The sequence below is a fragment of the Lepidochelys olivacea genome (assembly GCF_965140295.1).
Source record: "Lepidochelys olivacea isolate rLepOli2 genome assembly, chromosome: 16".
Taxonomy (NCBI): Eukaryota; Metazoa; Chordata; order Testudines; family Cheloniidae; genus Lepidochelys; species Lepidochelys olivacea.
Window position 1 is genome coordinate 23,103,610 of NC_140426.1, and position 21,925 is coordinate 23,125,534.

General features: G+C 41.5%; 1 protein-coding gene across 1 annotated transcript in view; it reads right to left on the bottom strand.

The window, feature by feature from the left end:
• The window catches only part of RAB14 (RAB14, member RAS oncogene family), a 34,487-nt gene that overhangs the window by 4,708 nt on the left and 7,854 nt on the right, over positions 1–21,925 (bottom strand). The window contains exons 2-6 of the mRNA XM_084650431.1: positions 15,188–15,246; positions 10,101–10,154; positions 8,223–8,400; positions 2,051–2,117; positions 100–187 (exon numbers count right to left, since the gene is read on the bottom strand). Of these exons, the coding sequence (XP_084506557.1) occupies positions 100–187; positions 2,051–2,117; positions 8,223–8,400; positions 10,101–10,154; positions 15,188–15,239 (439 nt within the window). The 5' untranslated portion in view covers positions 15,240–15,246. The remainder of the gene's footprint in view (positions 1–99; positions 188–2,050; positions 2,118–8,222; positions 8,401–10,100; positions 10,155–15,187; positions 15,247–21,925) is intronic.

Consider the following 21,925-nt stretch of genomic DNA (forward strand, 5'->3'; position numbering starts at 1 on the left):
GTGTGCTTTAAACAGCTTCCAGTTACGAATGCAGAAGGTTCACTTTAAAACCTCTAACCTCATTGAAACGTAACACCACAAAAGAAAAACAAAACACACCATTTTCTTCTGCAAATTGTTTGGCTTCTTCATATGTAACGTCTCTCTGTGCTTCCAGATCCGCTTTATTCCCTATGAGGATTATCACCTGGTTCAGAACAGAAAAATATTAGCCTGGAAAACAGTTCAATTGCCTTTTAATCCCAACTCCAAAACAAGTTACTATTAAGCAAAGGGTTCCTCCACAAGGCGCGACATTAGAATAATGGCAGCTCTCTCACGCACCCCTGCCCGGGAGAAATAGGAGAGGTGCTTTGGCACTCACAGGGTCTCTCCCAGCGCTCTAAAACAACCCGCTGCCACGAGGGGAATAGCTCTGGTGCTAGTGCTCAGTCTACACTGGCACTTTGCAGCCCTGACACGTGCAGCACTCGGGGGGTGTTTCACACCCCTGAGCGAGAAAGCTGCAGCACTGTAAAGAGCCAGCGTAGACAAGCCCTAAGATAGCCAGCTAAGCAGTAGGAAGTGCACCTCCTCCCCTCCTCTGCCCAGGAAGAGGAAGTTGATACAAACTGTCCCAGATCAGAGGGTCTGCAGATGTCCAGGACCTCGGCAAGCTTTCATACAGCATTGCTACCGCTGTCTGTCCCTAAACTAGGAGCATTCCCTCCCCCAAAAAACAGGCAGACCCATTTATTTGATCAGGGTGACTAGACAGGAAATGTGAAAAATCGGGACGGGGGTTGGGGGAGGGGGTTAATAGAGCCTATATACAAGAAAAAGACCCAAAAAAACTGGGACTGTCCCTATAAAAATCAGGACATCTGGTCACCCTACGTTTGATAGGCACGACTCAGTAAAACTGAAGACACTGCCCAAAAAGTTTAAAGGACAGGTCACCCACGCACAGTCCCTTACTCTAGCAAGTAGGGCAGACTAGTGATAGTATCTTGTTTCTCTAGCGACATCTCCACCATAAAGACAGGAATGATAGGAACTCCAGATGCCACATTCAACCCTTCTCCACTATAGGATTCCCATGGCCTGAGGGCTTGTGAAAAATACAGTTTTATTCTAAAACATGACTATGTTGAAGCAGTCCTATCTCATAACTACCTCGTGTGTATTCAGAGTCATCTGCTGATTTGAATGCACATTAAAAAAAACCCACAAATATTGCAGAGGCAACACAAGAGTAGGAAAGGGATAGTTCTGCAATCAGAAATGCTCTAACTGAAAGAATACAGCTTGACTTTCAGAGTCAAACAAATATGAAGTCTTAGGTCTTGTCTACACTACCAGCTGGATCGACGGGCAGCGATCGATCCAGCGGGGGTTGATTTATCATGTCTAGTATGAACATGATAAATCAACCATTGATCGCTCTAGCATCGACTCCAGTAGTCCACCTCAATGAGAAGCGCAAGATGCTCTCCTGTCGACACACCGTAGTGAAGACACCACGTTAAGTAGATCTAAGTACGTCTACTTCAGCTACGTTATTCACGCAGCTGAAGTTGCGTAACTTAGATCGATTCCCCTCCCTGTAGTGTAGGCCAACCCTTACAAAGCATTTTAATTAGAGAGACATAAGATTAGAACCACACTACAGGAGCTGGAAAGTCTTTTGGCCTCCAAGAGGGGAAAAGAGAACCCTGGAAGAAAGATACTGGGTAGTTCCTTTGGATAAGATTTAAACCCACAATCAAATTGAGAAGAACAAAATAAGTTATTACTAAGTAAAGGACAAGTTAAACTTTCAGTTTAAAAGCAACAAGTTGTGGTGAGAAGAGGGGCAGAACAAAGTCAAATGTATGTTCAATATTAAGATCTAAAGCTAGGAGTAGAAAACCTGGAATAAACTCATAGCAGCCATATATCAAGGACAGCACACTGTAAGTTTATTTAAAAGATTACCACCATGTATCAAGGAAATCCAAGGTTGAAACAAATGTATTTCTTGCTTTGGGATAATAAGTTTTTAAAAAACATAAAAAGCAGTCCAACTTACAGTATTTGGATTGGTGAGGTTCCTTGCATCTGTCAACCAGCTGCTTAAATGGTTATATGTGCTTCTTCTGTGAAGAGCCAAGTGAGGAGGATTTAACTATAGTATGTAGTTACTCCCAATAGTACACTTTTCAGAATTTTAGTGTTTAAGATAGGTTTGTCCCAGAGATGAAGTGATAAGTTCTGTTCTGAATTCAGAACAGAACTTAAGCAACTCAGCTAACCCATGAAGCAGCACGAACTCTGGAGCATAGGCCAGCTACATCAGATGCAGTATTACTGCTTTCCATGAGGGCAACATGTTAAGACACAGTGCTGTATTAAACTCATTAAAGGATTTCCTATCTAATACTCAAAGAATACTGCACTGTAGAATACTGCTTAGGTAACACTGCATAAGATTGCGTTCTTTAAGTAAGACTTATTTTCAGTGAATTAGGATGCATGAGATGGAGAGAAAGTATAAGGCGGCAGAAAAACTGGACATGAAACCACACACTTAAGGACACGGATGTGCCTTCAACTGTGCCCCAAATGTATGAGGATTTATCTTGGGCAATGCCCATTAAGTTTGTTCTTTGCTTAGAAGACAGGCAATACCTTCAGGTTGCTTTTTTTCTCTAAACCATTAAGTCTCATTGATCGTTCTGTATTAACTATTCCTTTAAAAACATAATTAAAATATTTACTCTTATCTGACTGTATATTCTTCAGCAGATCAATAGCTGAGCTTGCTCAAATGAAGGGAATTTGGACTGACGAGATGGGTGAGGGAATCTCTTTAATTGGACCAACTTCTGTTGGTGAGAGAGAAGCTTAAACTTTAAGGCCACAGAGAGCTCTTCTTCAGGTCTGGGAAAGGTACTCCCAGGAGCACCACTAAACCCAAGGTGCAACAGATTGTTTAGCATAAGTAATTAGCACATATTCTATTTCCCCATGTTTATACCCCACCCCCCACTGTTCTTCAGACATTCTGGTCAACTGCTGGAAATGGCCCACCTTGATTATCACTACAATAAGTGTCTCCCTCCCCCTCCCTCCTGCTGATAATAGCTCACCTTAAGCGATCACTCCACGATATGCATCTGATGAAGTGAGCTGTAGCTCACGAAAGCTTATGCTCTAATAAATCGGTTAGTCTCTAAGGTGCCACAAGTACTCCTTTTCTTTTTGCGAATACAGACTAACACAGCTGTTACTCTGAAACCTCTCTTTAGAGCGTGTATGGTAACACCCATTGTTTCATGGTCTCTGTGTATATAAGTCTCCCCACTGTATTCTCCACCGAATGCATCCGATGCAGTGAGCTGTAGCTCACGAAAGCTTATGCTCAAATACATTTGTTAGTCTCTAAAGGTGCCACAAGTCTTCCTTTTCTTTTTGCGGATACAGACTAACATGGCTGCTACTCTGAAACATATTCTAAGCGGGTTTCAGAGTAACAGCCGTGTTAGTCTGTATTCACAAAAAGAAAAAGGAGTACTTGTGGCACCTTAGAGACTAACCAATTTATTTGAGCATAAGCTTCCGTGAGCTACAGCTCACTTCATCGGATGCATACTGTGGAAGCAACTACAACATTTGCTCAAGAAACTTCCTGAAAAAGCACAAGATCAAATCCACACAGACACACCCCTGGAACCCCGACCTGGGATATTCTATCTACTACCCAAGATCCATAAACCTGGAAATCCTGGGCGCCCCATCATCTCAGGCATTGGCACCCTGACAGCAGGATTGTCTGGCTATGTAGACTCCCTCCTCAGGCCCTACGCTACCAGCACTCCCAGCTACCTTCGAGACACCACTGACTTCCTGAGGAAACTACAATCCATCGGTGATCTTCCTGATAACACCATCCTGGCCACTATGGATGTAGAAGCCCTCTACACCAACATTCCACACAAAGATGGACTACAAGCCAACAAGAACACTATCCCCGATAATGTCACGGCTAACCTGGTGGCTGAACTTTGTGACTTTGTCCTCACCCATAACTATTTTACATTTGGGGACAATGTATACCTTCAGATCAAGCGGCACTGCTATGGGTACCCGCATGGCCCCACAGCATGCCAACATTTTTATGGCTGATTTAGAACAACGCTTCCTCAGCTCTCGTCCCCAACGCCCCTACTCTACTTGCGCTATATTGATGACATCATCTAGACCCATGAAAAAGAAGCCCTTGAGGAATTCCACCATGATTTCAACAATTTCCATCCCACCATCAACCTCAGCCTGGTCCAGTCCACACAAGAGATCCATTTCCTGGCACTACAGTGCTAATAAACAATGGTCACAAACACCACCCTATACCGGAAACCTACTGACCGCTATTCCTACTTACATGCCTCCAGCTTTCACCCTGACCACACCACACGATCCATCGTCTACAGCCAAGTTCTGCAATACAACCGCATTTGCTCCAACCCCTCAGACAGAGACAAACCTACAAGATCTCTATCAGGCATTGATACAATACCCACCTGCGGAAGTGAAGAAACAGATTGATAGAGCCAGAAGAGTTCCCAGAAGTCACCTACTACAGGACATGGCCCAACAAAGAAAATAACAGAACGCCACTAGCCGTCACCTTCAGCCCCCAACTAAAACCCCTCCAACGCATTATTAAGGATCTACAACCTATCCTGAAGGATGACCCAACACTCTCACAAATCTTGGGAGACAGGCCAGTCTTTGCCTACAGACAGCCCCCCAACCTGAAGCAAATACTCACCAACAACCACATACCACACAACAGAACCACTAACCCAGGAACCTATTCTTGCAACAAAGCCCGTTGCCAACTGTGCCCACATATCTATTCAGGGGACACCATCACAGGGCCTAATAACATCAGCCACACTATCAGAGGCTCGTTCACCTGCACATCCACCAATGTGATATATGCCATCATGTGCCAGCAATGCCCCTCTGCCATGTACATTGGTCAAACTGGACAGTCTCTACGTAAAAGAATAAATGGACACAAATCAGATGTCAAGAACTGTAACATTCATAAACCAGTCGGAGAACACTTCAATCTCTCTGGTCACGCAATTACAGACATGAAGGTTGCTATCCTACAACAAAAAACTTCAAATCCAGACTCCAGCAAGAAACTGCTGAATTGGAATTCATTTGCAAATTGGATACTATTAATTTAAGCTTAAATAGAGACTGGGAGTGGCTAAGTCATTATGCAAGGTAGCCTATTTCCCCTACCCCCCCCCCCCCCGTTCTGGTTAAACTTGGATTTATGCTGGAAATGGCCCACCTTGATTATCATGCACATTGTAGGGAGAGTGGTCACTTTAGATAAGCTATTACCAGCAGGAGAGTGGGGTGGGAGGAGGTATTGTTTCATGGTCTCTGTGTATATAATGTCTTCTGCAGTTTCCACAGTATGCATCCGATGAAGTGAGCTGTAGCTCACGAAAGCTTATGCTCAAATAAATTGGTTAGTCTCTAAGGTGCCACAAGTACTCCTTTTCTTATATTCTAAGCGGCTGTTCAAGGTGAAGCGGCTTGTTAACACCTCTGCATAGGACAAGGGGGGGAGAGCGCTAAATGGGTTACAGATTGTTGTAGTAAGCCATAAATTCAGTGTCTGAGACACTAAAAATCATGGACTGAACAGTTATGAATTTAAGCTCCCAGGCTCATCTTTTGAAAGTGTTGTGCAGGCCTCCTTTGAGGATGAAGACTGATAGGTCAGAGTGACTGCTTTGTGAACAAAGTGTTCATCCACAGGGGATATGGTGTTTTTGTATTCTTTTCCTGTGAGAGTTAATTCAAGAGCATAGTGATTGTCTATTTTCACCCACGTAATTATTGGGGCATTTAGCGCACTAAATGTAGTACACCACATGTTGTAATGGGCAGGCATAGGATCTATGGATCTTGAAAAGTGGGGGTGGGTGATCATTGTAACAGCAGAGATATGTCTGCAAGTTTTGCATCTTTTCTGGCAGGGTCTGGTGCTGCTTTGAGTTGGTATGCCCTGGTCTGTGAGGAATTTGGATTGCCCGTGGAATCAAAGCCATGAAATGACAATGACCTCCTCTGAGGGAGCCTAATTGGTGTATGCCTGCATCCCTGCAGGGAAGAAGAAGATTTTTGTATGCTTTGCTCCTTATTTTGGAAAGAACTCACAAAGTTCTTCTTACCCTGCGAACAGCCTATTAACCATTTTCTAAAAGAAACACCTTGCATTCCCAGCCTCTAAACGGAGCTATATCAGACACGTGCTGAGTACCCTCTAATCATTTCTACATGGCAATGCAACTTAAGTTTCAAAACACAGCTTCTCCATGCATTGCATCATTTTATTCATTGTTCTAAATTTTTAACCCACCATTCATTTCTTAATGGATAACAAAAAAAATTTCAGTTCTCTAAATACACACAGATAAGGGATGTGTAACAAGGTATTAAATAGGTGATTCTAAACCACCACCACTTAGAGAAGCATGTAGAGTACAAGACATTCATTCATCTGCAACCTGACCATGAATATTCAGTAGTTTTTCCTTATACTGAATATAAGGTGCTGATAAAATGTATATCGTTGGTATACCTACATGCAAGTCAATTACAGATTATACAGCAAAAAGAAAGGTAGCTGCAGTTGGGAATGTAATTTATGACTATTAGTTAAGACCCTGAAGATATTTAGTTTTACTCTGAAACTGTTTCAGTGACAGGGAAATTACTACATCTTCAAAATACCAAGTCTTTGCTATAAAAAAATGACTACACAGAGTTTGAGTGTGTACAAGCAGCTAGCTACTCACTATTTATTGTATTCCTTCCCATTTAGGGAAAGCTAGGCCACCTCTGTTTGAAAGACTACCGATAAATGGGAGAGTTCAAGAACAGGTCAGGACAGGGGTGGGCAAACTACGGCCCGTGGCCCGGATCCAGCCCTCGGGGCTTTGGATCCGGCCTGCGGAATTACCCCCTGTGGTGCCGCAGGGCCTGCGCCACTCTCAGAAGCAACCGGCACCATGTTGGGGGGGCTGGGGGTATGGCAGAGGGCTCCATGCATATCCCTTGCCTCCAGGGACCGCCCCCCTGCAGCTCCCATTGGCCCGGGAACCTGGAGGCATGGCAAAGGCAGTGCAGTCATGGTGCCGGCTGCTTCCCGGAGCGGCGCGGCGTGGGGCCAGAGCAGGCACGCAGGGAGTCTGCCCTGTCCCCAGGGTGCACCGCTGCCACCCCGAAGCCGCTTTAAGTAAGCGGCACCGGGCAGGAGCCCAAACCCGTCCTGTACCCTGCACCCCAACACCCCCTGCCCTGAGCCACATGCTGCACCCTGCATCCCAGTGCACCCCAACCCCCGGCCCTGAGCCCCCAGCTGCACCCTGCACCCCTCCTGGACCCCAACCCCCTTCCCTAAGCCCCCTCATATATTCCACATCCCTCCTCTGCCCCAATCCCTTGCCCTGAGCCTGTTCCTGCACACTGCAGCCCCTCCTGCACCCCAACCCCCTGCCCCGCATACAATTTCCCCACCCAGATGTGGCCCTCAGCCCAAAAAGTTTGCCCACCCCTGGGCCAGCAGCTTTTTAATAGATCTGTGTAACAGAATGCCGTATCCCAGAATTCTACTACATACTATCTCCAGGGTAGACAACTTGAGTCTGGGAATATTCCCATATCCCCATCATGAAAAATAAAAATTAAAAAAAAAAAAAACTAACTTCCATACCCTGAAATATTAAGAGACACAGAACCACCTTTCAGGTAAGATAGTTTAAATAAGTTGGCAGAATGCAGTAACACCACAATGCCTGAAGGGGGAGAGTCAATAACAGACGTTTCCAAGGAGAAGCTTGTTTATGCAGAACTCAGATTCTGAAGTCTCACATTTATTAACCAAAGTCAATTTGAAAGTAAACTACCAGTGCTTTACTTTTTAAACAGCCATTTGTAGAAGGGAGGGAAATAAAGGAGAGGCTGCATAAGAAGGGTGAAAATCCACTATCCAGATACCTGACTAGTTTAGAAAACCAAGAGGACTGAGACCCAGAGAAAGTAATCATATACTATGTAGTGACATTGTACAGCAGTGTCCCAAATAGGCTTGGAAATAAATTGGTAGTCATACCACATGTTCTATTTTAGCTATAACTACAGTTGACAAAACTCAGACAATATCTTACCTAGTAATATCATAGACCATGAGCGCTCCTGCTGCTCCTCTGTAGTAGCTTCGTGTTACAGCCCTAAATCGCTCTTGTCCTGCTGTGTCCCAGATCTGCAGTTTAATTTTTTGGCCACTAACTTCAATTATTCTTGTACCAAATTCGACCCCAATTGTGTGGGGACAGTCAGCCATAACTGTTATAGAAAGATAAATCAGAGGTTCACATCTTTCTACTAGAAGTCTTCTCCCTCTGACAGAGGAAGAGTTAGTAATGCCATCTTTCATGGGGGGGGGGGGGGGGAAGAGGGAGAAGAGAACACTAATCTAAATCAACCCGCTTTATAACAGTAAATTGTTTTTAATTTAAACAGCATTGAATGATTGTGTTCAGGAAATAACCAATGATAGTTTTAATGCACTGCCAAACATTTAAGAATGGTCAATTCATAAATCAGAAAATTCCTAATGGAAGTTGCAAAAGTATGCAACATTAAGGTGTTTGGCACTACAAGTTGAGTAACTGAGTCAGTTTAGGTGGCTGCAGAACCAACCCTTGTGGAAACAACTTTAACTTGAAGGCTTAGAGAGACTAACCATGACTTGAAATAATTCAATGAAGTTTATAAATTTCCAACAGACGGTTAAAAACTCTGCACATGACTATAGGAGTGATCATGCCGGATCACACCAGAGATCCATCCAGTTTAGTATCACATTTTGAAGACTTGCCTGTAACTGTTGTTTGAGGAAGGTTTAAGAAACATGTCAGAAGACAGTTCTAGGATAACCTGTCAAAAGGAAAATCATCTTCCTAATCCCCGCTAGAGATCAGTTTATGCCCTGTCTTTGTGCTCAAAATTTAAGTTCTATTGCTTCAAGTTTACAGAACTTTTGATGAATTAAAAATACTTAAAGCATTCTCTCAAAAAATCTGATGGTCTCTTCAAAAGTCAGGCCACATGCAAGAGATTTGGTATTACCTTTGATTACCCTATTCACACTGGAAAGTCACTTTCAGAGCCCTAGTTCTCACCACACAAGCACACTTTAAAGCTGTGTAACTACTTTGCAAGCTTAAGGACATGAAAACTAAGCTACTTTATCCACGATAAGAAAACTGCATGGAAAGGATAAGACAGTATTAAGAGCCACAACAAACTTTCACCACCACTGAAGAAACGAAACTAGCAAAACTTCAGAACTGAGAAGCAACACTTGAGTCAATGCTCATATACCACATCTCTAACACAGAAGAGAAAAAGGACATTGCAGTTATAAAACAGATACATATACACTCCTTAAGGAGCATGTATCGTGCAGATGCAGCAGCTGTGACTCATGACAATCAAGCTATAAAATTAACTCCAGTGTTACTTAAACCTGTAAGAGGCTGCCTTTGATTTTTAGCAGTTGTATCCCACTTTGAATGTCAAAAGTATAACTCCTCTCAAAGTGAGCTTTTGCATTCCAACAGAGGCTCTACTCTCACCAAATACCAATGCAAAGAAGTGTAGGAATATTTTTCAAGTGGAGTTTGTGATTGAAGTTTAGTAGCACACTTTCAGAAGCCATCATGTAGCACGACCTTTCCCAGCACCATGCCTGTTACAGATACCCGTCTATGTTTTGGGAATGCTATAGCCTTTACTTCACAGAACTCACTCTCCAGACATGTGGACAGACAAATGACCTGACAGGCAGCAGACTATGCTAAATAACTATTTGCTTCTATCTTCATCATTCTGACTATGATTAGTCTACCTATTTGTAATGGGTGAAGCACCCGAAGGAACTCATGCATGCTGGAAAATAGCTTTCAGAACTAGGGAAGCAGGAAAAAGAAGGAGAAAGCATACCATCAGTTCAAACAGAGGCTCCAAATGAAGATACTCACATTTCTTTTCTGTGAATTGGTGAAGTAAGCAGGACTTTCCTACACCCATGTCCCCTGTTACAGAAAACACAGTTACTGTACTGGTAACAATGGCTTCAATTTAAAAACATCTGACAAACTTTACATTGAATACGCAAGTGCCTTGCTGGACCATGCTTTGCTATGCCTGTATGCACAAGATGCTTCACAGTGCACCTGGTAACAGTACTTTTCCCTATAGCTTTGTTCACAGGCATAGGGTAGTAAAGGCGTCCAAGGAATAAACAAAAGGAAAGGAATTCAGGTTACAGCCTCATGCGATATCACTATTTGAGGTTTGCAAGGTCATACAGAAAGCTGACCCGTTAGACACTGAGTGGGAGAGATACCAAGGTTATTTGCAACTTTCAGAAGGGCAACAGAAATTTTAAATTCCATACTGACAGACAGAGCAGAGACCTTTAATTATAAACATTTTACACCAGAAGTTAGGCATCTTCCAGTAGCTGAGCAAGTGTGAGGCAGCTGCTACACTGTCATGTTAGTCCTGTATTAGGCTTCAGCCCAATCATTGCAGTGTGCTTCACATACAGAACTAAATGATCAATTGTTTTAAAGAGAACAAAGAAACAATCAAGGATCTCATAGCAACCTTGATTTGCACACCTTTAAGGCAAAACTGCCCCCAGAGTCATCTACACAAAACCCTTTAGAGTTGTATAAGCAACACAGCGAGCCCAATCCTACTGTGATAATCATAAAAAGAAACAGGTCAGGAAGAAGCATCAGGAGATCATCTAGTCCAGTGGTTCTCAAACTTTTGTATTGGTGACCCATTTCACACAGCAACCCTCTGCGTGTGGTCGCCCCCCTTATGAATTTTTTTAAAAAAAAACCTTTAATATTTAAAAGTATTATACATGCTGGAGTGAAGTATGTTTTGGGTGGAGGCTGACAGCTCATGACCATCCTCTGTAAACCTCCTGACCCTCTGAGGGGTCACGACCCCCAGTTTGTGAACCCCTGATCTCGTCCATTCTCCTGCACTGAGGCAGGATTAAGTAAACCTCGGCCATCCCCAATAAGCTTTTGTCTCTAACCTGTTTTTAAAACACCTCTAATAACGGATTCCACAGCCTCCCTTGATAACCTGTTCCAGCATTTACCTATCCTCACAGTTAGGAAGTTTTTTCTAATATCCAACCTAAATCTCCCTTGCTGCAAATTGAGAGGATTACCTCTTGTTCCCCACGTCTAGCGAGGGTAGAACAATGAATAACTTAAAAGTTGCTAGAGGACAGTTATTTGAAGACTTCAGTCCCTGCTCAGCCTTTTCTCTTCTAGACTAAACATACACAACTCTTTCAACTTTTCTTTGAAGGTCATCTTTTCCAAGCCTCATATTTTCATTGCTCTCTTCTAGACTAGCTTTCTTAAAAGTATGATGCCCAAAAACTGGACACATTATGCAAGCTGAGGCCTCACAGTCCAGAGTAAAGCAGAACAATTACATTCTGTGTCTCACAACACTCTTATTAACAAACTCCAGCATGAGATTTGCCTTTTTCACAACTACATCATGTTGCTGATTCATATTTATGTTCCACTGTAATTCCCAGATCCTCTTCTACAGTACTGCTGCCTACAAAGGGGAAAACTGGTTGTGTGTGTGTGTGTTTGACTTTCTTCTTCCTAAGTGTAGTGCTTTGCAATTGTCATTACTGAATTTCATCTCTAGTTCAGACCAAATTCTCCAATTTATCAAGATCATTCTGAATTCTAATTCTGTCCTCCAAGGTGCTTGCAACCCCTCCCAGTGTGGTGTTGTCTACAACTTTTATAGGCCTACTCTCCATCATCCAAGTTGTTAATGAAACTGAATAGTACTGGATCAGAGACACCCTTGCAGGACCCCATGGATATGTCCTTCCAGTCTGGCAGCAAACCATTGGTAACTATTCTGAATATGGTCTTTCATCCAGCTGTGCACCTGCCTCATTGTCATTTCATTTAGATATTTCCCTAGTTTGCTTATAATTTTAAATGCGACAGTATAGATAACCCACAATACTCCACACATCTCTTGTGGTCAAGATAAGGTGCTCGTAGTAAACTTAATTTTGACACTCTACAGTCAAAAGACACCCTAGGAGTGTACGGGCCTAGTACCTGCAATCATATGTCCTCAAGCAGCTGGCCCCAGCGACTATGCAGCTTAATCTCTCAGTTACGTTTTTTATAAATGAAAAGAAACAAAATTTGTTTTTTGATGCTGTGGGTTCCAAGTTCAACTGACAAACATTAAGGATTTTCCTCCCCGCCATACCCCACACATAACTGTGCCCCTTTTATGCAGCTGCAGCAGCATAAAGTATTGGAAGAGCCATTTAGCCAAGGGAGGATTTCCCCAGCATAGGCAGAATGTTGTAGGTTTTGGCATTAGGGTGAGCAGAACCTCCAGAGCTGCCCAAATTGCACCAAGGACTGAACCAGGTCACTAGCATTTGAGAGAATGAAGGAGGAGACTTAAAGCCACTGTAGCCTCTCTTCCCCATAAATTGCACTGCAGGCATTGGTACCCGCAGTAATCTGTTTATTTTTTTTTTTTAAAAAATACGAAGTTGCAGTTTTAAGACAGGGACATTTAAAAGCAGCGGCATATTTTAGAGAGGGTTATAGAAATCATTATTCTGATTTAACCATGCACTTGCATAAGTTTGCCTGTGCAATCCTGGAACTATGCCACTCAGTGAAACTCAGCAGTACAACGTACCTAACATGTATTTGTTACAAAAAAGTTTCATAGGTCGTATTGTAAATGTGAACAGGAAGTCTCCCATTGCAGGTACATACGTTCACTTCAGTTATTTCTTAGTCAGACTGTGACTGTGGATTAGTTTTTAGTTTTGTTTTTTAATTGGAACTCAAAAGTACAGAGTACACAAAAGCTTTCTCCCAGGCTGAGATGAACACCAATTTCCTAATAAAGATAAGCTACATCAGAATAAAAGACAATGGCCCAAATTCTGAAATTTTCATCTAAAAGTGGAGATACACCTTTGTGCCTCCCAAATTCTGGGCTGTCTGTAGATTTGTTGTCTGCAATACAAGTTAGAGCAGTTGCGGGAGCTGATTTACAGCATCTTTCCACATCCACCCAGGATGGCTTTAAAAAAAAAAAAAAAGAAGAAGAAGTATTTTTCAGAAGACCCAACATTTTAATTTTATTTAAATTAAACACTTTTAAAAATGGGGGGAGGGGGGGTTTTAAATGACAACCTAGATTAAGTCCTAAGCTTACTATGCTCTATTAAAATCATTTAAATAAAAACAATGTTAAAGCAGTACCCAATTGCTCCAAAGCTTTAAAGAGAGTCAAACCACTGAACTGGTAGAAGTCACTGGCCAAGAATCTGGAGCCAGAGTTTGCTGAAGTGCTAAACCAACTTTTGGCAGCATTAGCCTCTTCTGCAGGTGCAGAGAGAATGTTTTCTTCATTTCTGTCTATTCAACTAGTTCAGTTTTAAGTTGAGAAACCAATTGTAGTTGAGAAAGCAGGAAAGCTTGTTTTCTCTCTTCCCATCTATGAATAAAAATGAGGTGTGAGGATAAGATTTACTAGTTATAAAATCTTGAAGGCCATAGTTACCAGAAACATTCAATTCACTTTTTTTTTTTAATAAAAGCAGCTTTAAAATGTAAAATGTGTTGACAAGAAAAAAAAGTAGGTAACCAGCATATGTAAGGTAATTTAATAAAAACAGTTTTAAAATGTCTGTATTTAATTGAATTCCAATTTTCACCAAATGCAGCAACACTAGATTAAAATTAAAAAATTTATCTACTGAAAAAAAATGTATCATTCAAGTTTCTAAAATACTAAAAACTAAGCATCTGAGAAGCATGTTATACTACATCTGTATACTTATCAAGCAATTATAGTTTATCCTTCTGGTCAACAAGAGAACCACCAAATTATGCCAACCAATGAGAATCAACCCTCTCTAGGAAAACTGACAGTAGAGATGCAAAACAAGATTAAAATCAATTTAAATCATCTAGGAAGAAACACTGATTTAATTCAGGATTAAAATTGGTGATTTAAGTCATTCTACCCTTCAGCCACCTACACATGGTAAGGGGGGGGGGGAAAAAAGCAAAGAATCTGGCTACCTTCAAGCCCTTTACACTGTGAAAGCGTATACTGGAGACCAAGAATAGCCAAAAATGGGGGCTACAGTCACTAACCCTTTGGGATTGACAAACATTTCTGTATTGTAAGATTGCACCAGAATACAGCCCACCCTGCTAAGGGAACGAATACTGAACTTGCACTCACTACCAGCTCACAAACAGGTCTTCGCTGGGAAGAGTGTGTCTTCAGTGTAGTGCTTTCTGCTGAGACAATTACACTCTACCGAGTATGCTTTTGTTTCAATGGCCTTGTTTGGACTGTTCTCTTTTCTAGCCTTAGAAAGCAACCACTGTGCATATCAACAAACAGTAGCAGGATAATCCAGCTACAAAAAATAAAGCAGATAACTACAATTATACCAGTACTGTAGTAATATTATCTTCATTAATTTTAAAGCAGAGCAAGCAGCAGACTGGCTCAATGTTCTCTATAGAAATGAGTTTGCATGTTTCCCAGATTCCCCCCTCCATCCCATAAGCAGTTAAACTTCATGTGATTTGCAGCACAACTTTTAACAAGCACCAGAAAACTAGAGCTAAGTGTTGTGGCCTTAGAAATAAGAATTTGAGGGGGAGGTACAATGAAATCCAATTAGAACTACGCCTGGTAAGCGGTGCTCAGAAAGCAAAGGAAGGTGGATTTCAGTAAATAGCGCATATTTACCACTTTAACTTTAAAACACAATATTCCATTAGATGAAGTTTTGTGGGGCTGGAGAAAGAGTAGAAACAATAGGAGATGCAAGGTGAAGTGTACATAATGAAAAACATTGCTCTAGATGCACACTTAACAGGAAGATTTCCTTTCAGTAGGAACTCACCCAAAGTTCAGATACACTTTAGAATGTCTGTAAGCAAGTATTTATCCCAACATGTGTTTTTAAAGTAAAAACATTTTTCAATTTCATACTTACCAATAATGATGTACTTAAATATGTAAGAGTAGTTGTAAGGTGCAGTTGCCATTGTGGCACTATAAAAAAAAGAAAAGAAATAGATCAGTGGTTTTAAATGGTTAAGCTGTATTGCTGATTTAGATACATCCCTTCTCCCTGAAGGGTATAAAATGAGTGCATGTTTTTTCTTGAGCTATCCTTTTATTCCAATCTCAGACTTCTACTGCATTTCCATGCAGCCAATGGATTAAGAGATGCAAATACTCAGAACACAAGACATCCAGTAACAGGCCCTTCCATGTCATGTATTACGAAGCACTATCTGCACCAGGGACTTCCATGAACAAATTTTAACTAGTGCAAATACTAGTCTAGCCGCTCCATACAGAAGGCTCAAGCAGCTTCTGGCACTAATGGGAGTGTATAATATACACCTCTACCCTGATATAACGCTGTCCTTGGGAGCCAAAAAAAATCTTACTCGTTATAGTGGACTTGCTTTGATCCACCAGCATGCGCAGCCGCCCTCCCTCACAGCACTGCTTTACCACGTTATATCCAAATTCATGTTATATCAGGTTGCATTATATTGGGGTAGAGGTGTAATCAGATTCTTTAGTGCAGATGGTTTGACAGAAAATAGGACATTCCAACTTCCACATTTGTGGAGAAGTCTCAGTTTGACAATACAGTGCTAGTTACAATTTAGAACACCTCCTTTGAAGTCCCAAAAGCTTTTCTAAAAAAAAAGTGCACTTTAAGATTTGAACCAAAGCCATAACCACCATTTTGCCATTACAAATAACTTAAATTACAGTATACCACAGAATGTTTTCCAAAGATAAACACTACAGATTTGCATATTTTAAGTCAGCTAAACCTGCTCACTCTAGTTTATAGAGAAGGCTACTTCAGGCCCCATGCTCTGTTGAGTAAGAAGTCTAGATTTCCTACACCCAGTCATTGAGAGAGCTTAAGCCACAGGTCAGATGTTCAGGAAATTGGGCAATAATTGTTGCTTTGTCAGCCAGACAGCAGTGAACAAGCCTCAGTAATTTGACTACTTTTACATGAACTGATCATTTTATATCATATCAACCTGTTAATTAACTTTTACTTAAACTTTACTATAAATGGTATACTAAGTAAGATAAGGTGAATTATTCTGGGAAGTTTAAATACATAGGAATAAGGAATGCTTAGTTCTGTCTAGATTGCCATTATTTACCTTTAATATATGCAATTTTTGGATCTAAACAATTTCAAATATCTGCTTAAAAACTGGAACTATAGTTCTTGTGAGTTTAACATTTATGAATGACTCCTCTGCCTCACTGAAGACTCCTTTTACTACTTCAAAGTACAGCTATGTCGGAGTTCTAGTCCTGCTCAGATGTTTCCTTGGCAGCCTTGTCCCTTCATTAATTCCCTTAGTGGCACTTCTCATACATCTTATTTCCTACCCACCCCAGCCACCCGTTTAAAATGAGGATAGTGCTGCTCACCCATATGACTAAATGTTAAGTATTCATTGGTTCAACATCTTCTGCACTTACTCACTCATTTTCCTACCCCCCGCATGTCAGATATCCCTCTATGTAACTAGTGGTTTTGGATCTCTAGCCCACTTAAGTCATATTACAAGTTAGTGCAACTTCAACTCATGGAGATAGGACAAGTGTGTTTATATATTAAAAGAATCAGTCAAGTAAAATCAGTGGGGAACACTACAGAAATGCTGACAGTTCAACGGCATTTTGATATATACCATAGTAAACACTTCTTCTTACTCACCTAAAAAAGGAAACTAATCCAAACTAATGACCACTCAAGGTAAGGAAAAAGCCTGAGTTGACTGTCTAACAGGAACTGCATACAGTGTGAATCCAAAAAGATGGTGTGGACAATAGTTTAGAGCACAGCAGGAAGGACAGAAGGAAGAGACTCCAGCAGGGACTTTTGGGGGGAAGGGGTGGGGTAAGAATAGCTTAAAGGTCTTAATGTGTGCAAGGCAAGATATGGTAGTACCAGGGACTTTCCCCTTCCCCAGCTGTTTTATTCAGAGGAAGTTCCCCTTTCCCCTCTGTCCAACCAGACAGCACTTCTCTACCTTTCTCAGGTCTCTTGAATTAGGCAACTTCCACTCCATGTACCCCAAGCAGCTAAGCAAACTATCTAAAACATCATAAGTTAAATTCTATTAGGCCTAAACTAAGCCTAGATAGCCCAAAGGAGTTTTTGCACAAAGTTATTCTGGTAATGTAATAGCAAGGCAAGTTTCCACGATGAGATGCTCTGCAGTAGCTCAGAGCACCTTTGGCACTATTTTGGTTGGAGGGGGAAAGAGGGGAGAGGAGAGAGAGAGAGAACTGGAGAGGAAATGATGGTCATGACAATAGTTTTCTTCCCCTTCCACCCCAGACTATAGTTCTCAGAACAAGACTTTAGATCCCCCTCCAGAGACTGTCTGAAAGCAGTGCACGGCAGTAGTTTTGCAAGGACAGTACTTCTTGTTGTTGTACTGGGTAGAAGAGCAATTGTGGGAGTCAAACAACCCACTGATGTAGGGCTATAACTTCAGCATCAAGCTTTGTCCTTTCACATAAAAGGCTCAAGTTCTTTCAGGCTTACACCACCAGTTGCTGGATGTGCAGTGATACTTCTTGCTAGATTCCTGAAGATCTTCATCATATTTAGAAAAAGATTACTTCACTGTCAGATGAATGTTAATGCTCCAAGTACATAAAGAGTTCAATGTCAGTGCAGCTTTTCCAGTGTGGACACACCCTGATGCTGCAGATTTTCTGACTGCATCTTCCAGGTTTTATATGCTGGAAAGGAAGCAGAATGAGTCCCAAGAGCAATACCATTCAGTGTCAGAAAAATCTTAACAGGTTTGTTGAACTAACAAGATCAGAATAAATTTAAGTTTGGCTACTGCTTTTTCTCCCACTATAGTATATAGGGACAACATAAAGAATTCTCTATCAACCTAGACGCGTCTATATTGGGTGTTAGGGCATGAAATTTTACAGCTCTGAGCAACTTCACTAGGTTGATCTAATTTAAGTGTAGATCAGGCATCAGGCTTTTGCCAGCATAGTGATATCAATTTGTGGTGCAATTACCCCCCCCACGCACACTTCTAACCATGCCACCAAAACCATTAAGTGTAGACTAGACCAGAGATAAAGTTATAACTCCTTCTAATTTTTAAATCTTTAAATATTTGGAGCATTCATCAAGAATAGATATTTCAGAAACAAAGCCTAAGTCAAATATTTCTTGATCAAAATATACCTTAAGATTTAACACACACATAAAAGCATTTATCAATTTACATTTGTGCTATAAAATCACTTCAAAAAAGTCTATCACAGAATATCAGGGTTGGAAGGGACCTCAGGAGATTATCTAGTCCAACCCCCTACTCAAAGCAGGGCCAATTCCCAAATATATCAATGGATAAATTATGAAGCCACAAAACTTTCAGATGCATACTGTGAATCACCATTTACACATCAGTAACACTACAAGTGTCTAATCAATACTGAAATAGTACACTACATAAAGTAGCTAAAGAATTGCCATTCCAATTAATACTTCTGAATGTACAATTGAGATACTAAGTTAAAGATCTTAATGACCACTCAAGAGCCTATCAGATCAAATTTAAGATCAAGCCAGGTTCAGTTAACCATTTCCAGATGTCTGAAAGCGTTTTGGTCCAATACAGGTAACTCCAATTTGAAATTAGCATCTAATTTGTTGATGAGTTATATAGTCACTTTTATACAACTAAAAGTTTGATCGCTACTTAGAACACAAAAGAGTGCCCTACTAGGCCACTATCTTATCTCCAACAGTGGACTATCAGATACTTCAGAAGCTGTAAAAGTCCCTATAATGAATGTGGATAAAACATGGGCGAGGGGAAATCTTAACCCCAAGCAATTAAGCTATTTTAAGTATACCAAAAGATTTGTCAGGCCATAAGTTTTTTATCCTAAGATTAACTACTACTATCGATCATAATGTCTAATCCTTTATGTTGGTTGGCAAAGAGTGTAGTAGGAATGAAGACAGCATTCCATAGATTAGTTTTCTTTTATCAGCTTTATCATGCGTTATGCCTTATGTCCACTGTTTAGTTAGTATTAGTCTTTTTAATGCCATTCAAAAAGATTTTCATTGCCATTCCCAGGACCTTTTCTATTACTACTATGTTCTTTGGGAAGGTGTACACTAGACTTCAGACTACCAAAGGACTAAGCGTACCAGCAATTTTATAGAATAGCAGCATGATTTCAATATTCTCTTCCAGCTTAGAAAACAATCCACTGGAGGCTAAGGGGAGGAGGGCAGATAATCATGATTCTATAAACCTCTGTCATGGTATGGAGAAAGTGAATAAGGAACTGTTATTTACCCCTAAACATAACAAGAACAGGGTTGGGGGGGGGTGTCATTCAATTAAATTAATAGGCAACAGATCTAGAACTAACAAGTACTTCTTAACAACATACAGTTAACTTGTGGAACTCATTTCCATGGGATGATGCCAAGGCAAAAGTGCAACTGTGTTCAAAAACAATTAGATAAGTTCAGAGAGGATTATGTCCATCAATGGCTATTAGCCAAGATGCTCAGGAATGTGGCCCTAAAGCTCTGACTGCCAAAAGCTGGGAGGGAAAGTGGGGGGGGGAGAGAATTTTTCCAACTGCCCTGTTTTGTATGATCCCCCTGAAGCGCTAGTAATGACCACTGCGCAAGACAGGATATTGGGATAGAGAGACCAATGGTCTGACCCAGTATGGCAGTTCTTGAAGCAATTTTGTTTGGAAATGTCAGTGTTAACAATGAAAAGTTGTTCAACACAAAATTGATGCAACAGACAGGATATAAGTAAGGCCCTAAACTTTCTTCAGCATAGATGAGAATTCTATGTGAAACTTGTTTTTGTAAAGAATCTATTAAATCTGAAACTTTACTAACAATTAAGGAATTAAACAAACAAGTACAAAACATCCATTTTACTTCCTTCTCATTTTATTGTCTTAAATCTCTAAAGAATGAGCAACATGCAAGTCAGACTCTACATTTAATTGGGTCTCTTTAAAGTTTGCATTGTGTAAGGCAGTGGTATTTAATCTGGGGGTTCAAAGACTATGTCTAAAGAATCTGTGAAAGTTGACTATGAAAATGAAGTTTCAGATCCCAAAAGAAGCACTCTGTTTTTCTGATCAAGAGTACGTGAATATCCCCACTTAGAGGTCAAAACACGGAATTGTCGTCATCACCATAGAAGTCCACAGTTCAGCACCCTTTTCCACGCTACATCAAATGCCATGCCAAGCACATGCAACATTTATAGCTGAATTCTGTTCAGTCAGTTTTCTAAGATTCCTGTGTTAGGGGTCCGCACACCACAAGTTGAATTTCCAAAGAGGTCTGCACCTCCATTTGAAATTTTAGGGGTCTGCAAATGAAAAAAGGTTGAAAACCACTAGTTTAAGGCAGAATTTTTTTTATTTTTTTTTTAAAGGAACAAATTTATATAATTAGATTGCCTCATCAAGACTAGCTGATTGTCATACTTGACTGCTCTGTAAGTAGTCTGAAGATATCAGTGTACACTGGAAAGAACAGTGTGAACTAATCATACACAGAGAGACCTAGATGTCATTGTGCATAATAATGGCAAAAGAGAAAGATATTAAGGGGAACATAAAAACAGATGTATTGGGTTAGACCAATTGACTATCCAGCCCAGCATCCTCTCTTTTGACTTTGGCCAGTGCCAGATGCTTCAGAGGTAATGAACAGAACAGGGCAATTTTGAGTGATCCATGTACTGTCATCCAGTCCCACCCTCTTGCAGCTGGAGGTTTAGGGATACTCTGAGCATAGTGTAGCGTCCTTGACAATAGCCACTAATGGACCTATTCTCCATGAACTTATCTAATTCTTTTTTGAACCCAGTTATACTTCTGGCCATCACAACTTCCAATGGCAATATAGTCCACAAGTTAACTGTGGATTGTGTGACAAAGTAGCTCCTCTTGTATTAAACCTGATGTATATTAGGGTCACCAGGTGACCCCTGGATTTTGTATTGTGGGAATATCTGTTAACCAATTCAGGCATCTCTCTCTCTCTCTCCATTTCAGGCAGGATCCTTGTTCCTAGGATGCTGCATCTCTTCTCCCCCATTGCCCCAGATAGATGGGGAAGAGCAGCTGAGCTCGGGGGGGGGGGGGGGTGAGCAGGTGACACAACAGGCCTAGCCAGGAGAGCCCGGGGGAGTTGAGAGGGTCCAGTACCCCCTCTGCATCCTCAGTACCCAAGGAAAGGGAGAGGGGCCCCAGGTACCTAGTTTGTTCCAGTGCAGCCTCCACAGACACTCCATGCCACCCCAGCAGCAGCTTCCCTTCCCTGACCAGCAAGCTGTCCGCCTCCACAGCCGAACCCCTTTCAGTGGCATGGGGGAGACTGGAGATGACTTTACCCCCTGACGGGGCCCCCACAGATCTAAACACGCTCCCCCGGCCTGGTTAGCTGCCCCCCGCAGCTGGGCTAGAGCATTATCATTGATCTGGCCCCTGGAAGAAGAGGCAGGGCTCCCAGTGACCTCTCGTGATGCCCACTCCTTCCTGGTTGCCAGTCACGTCTTACCAGCATCCCAAAATGGCCTCTCTGCTGCAGGAGAACCTGTTCGAGACCCACGACCAGGGAGTTAACTGTTACAGTGGGTTA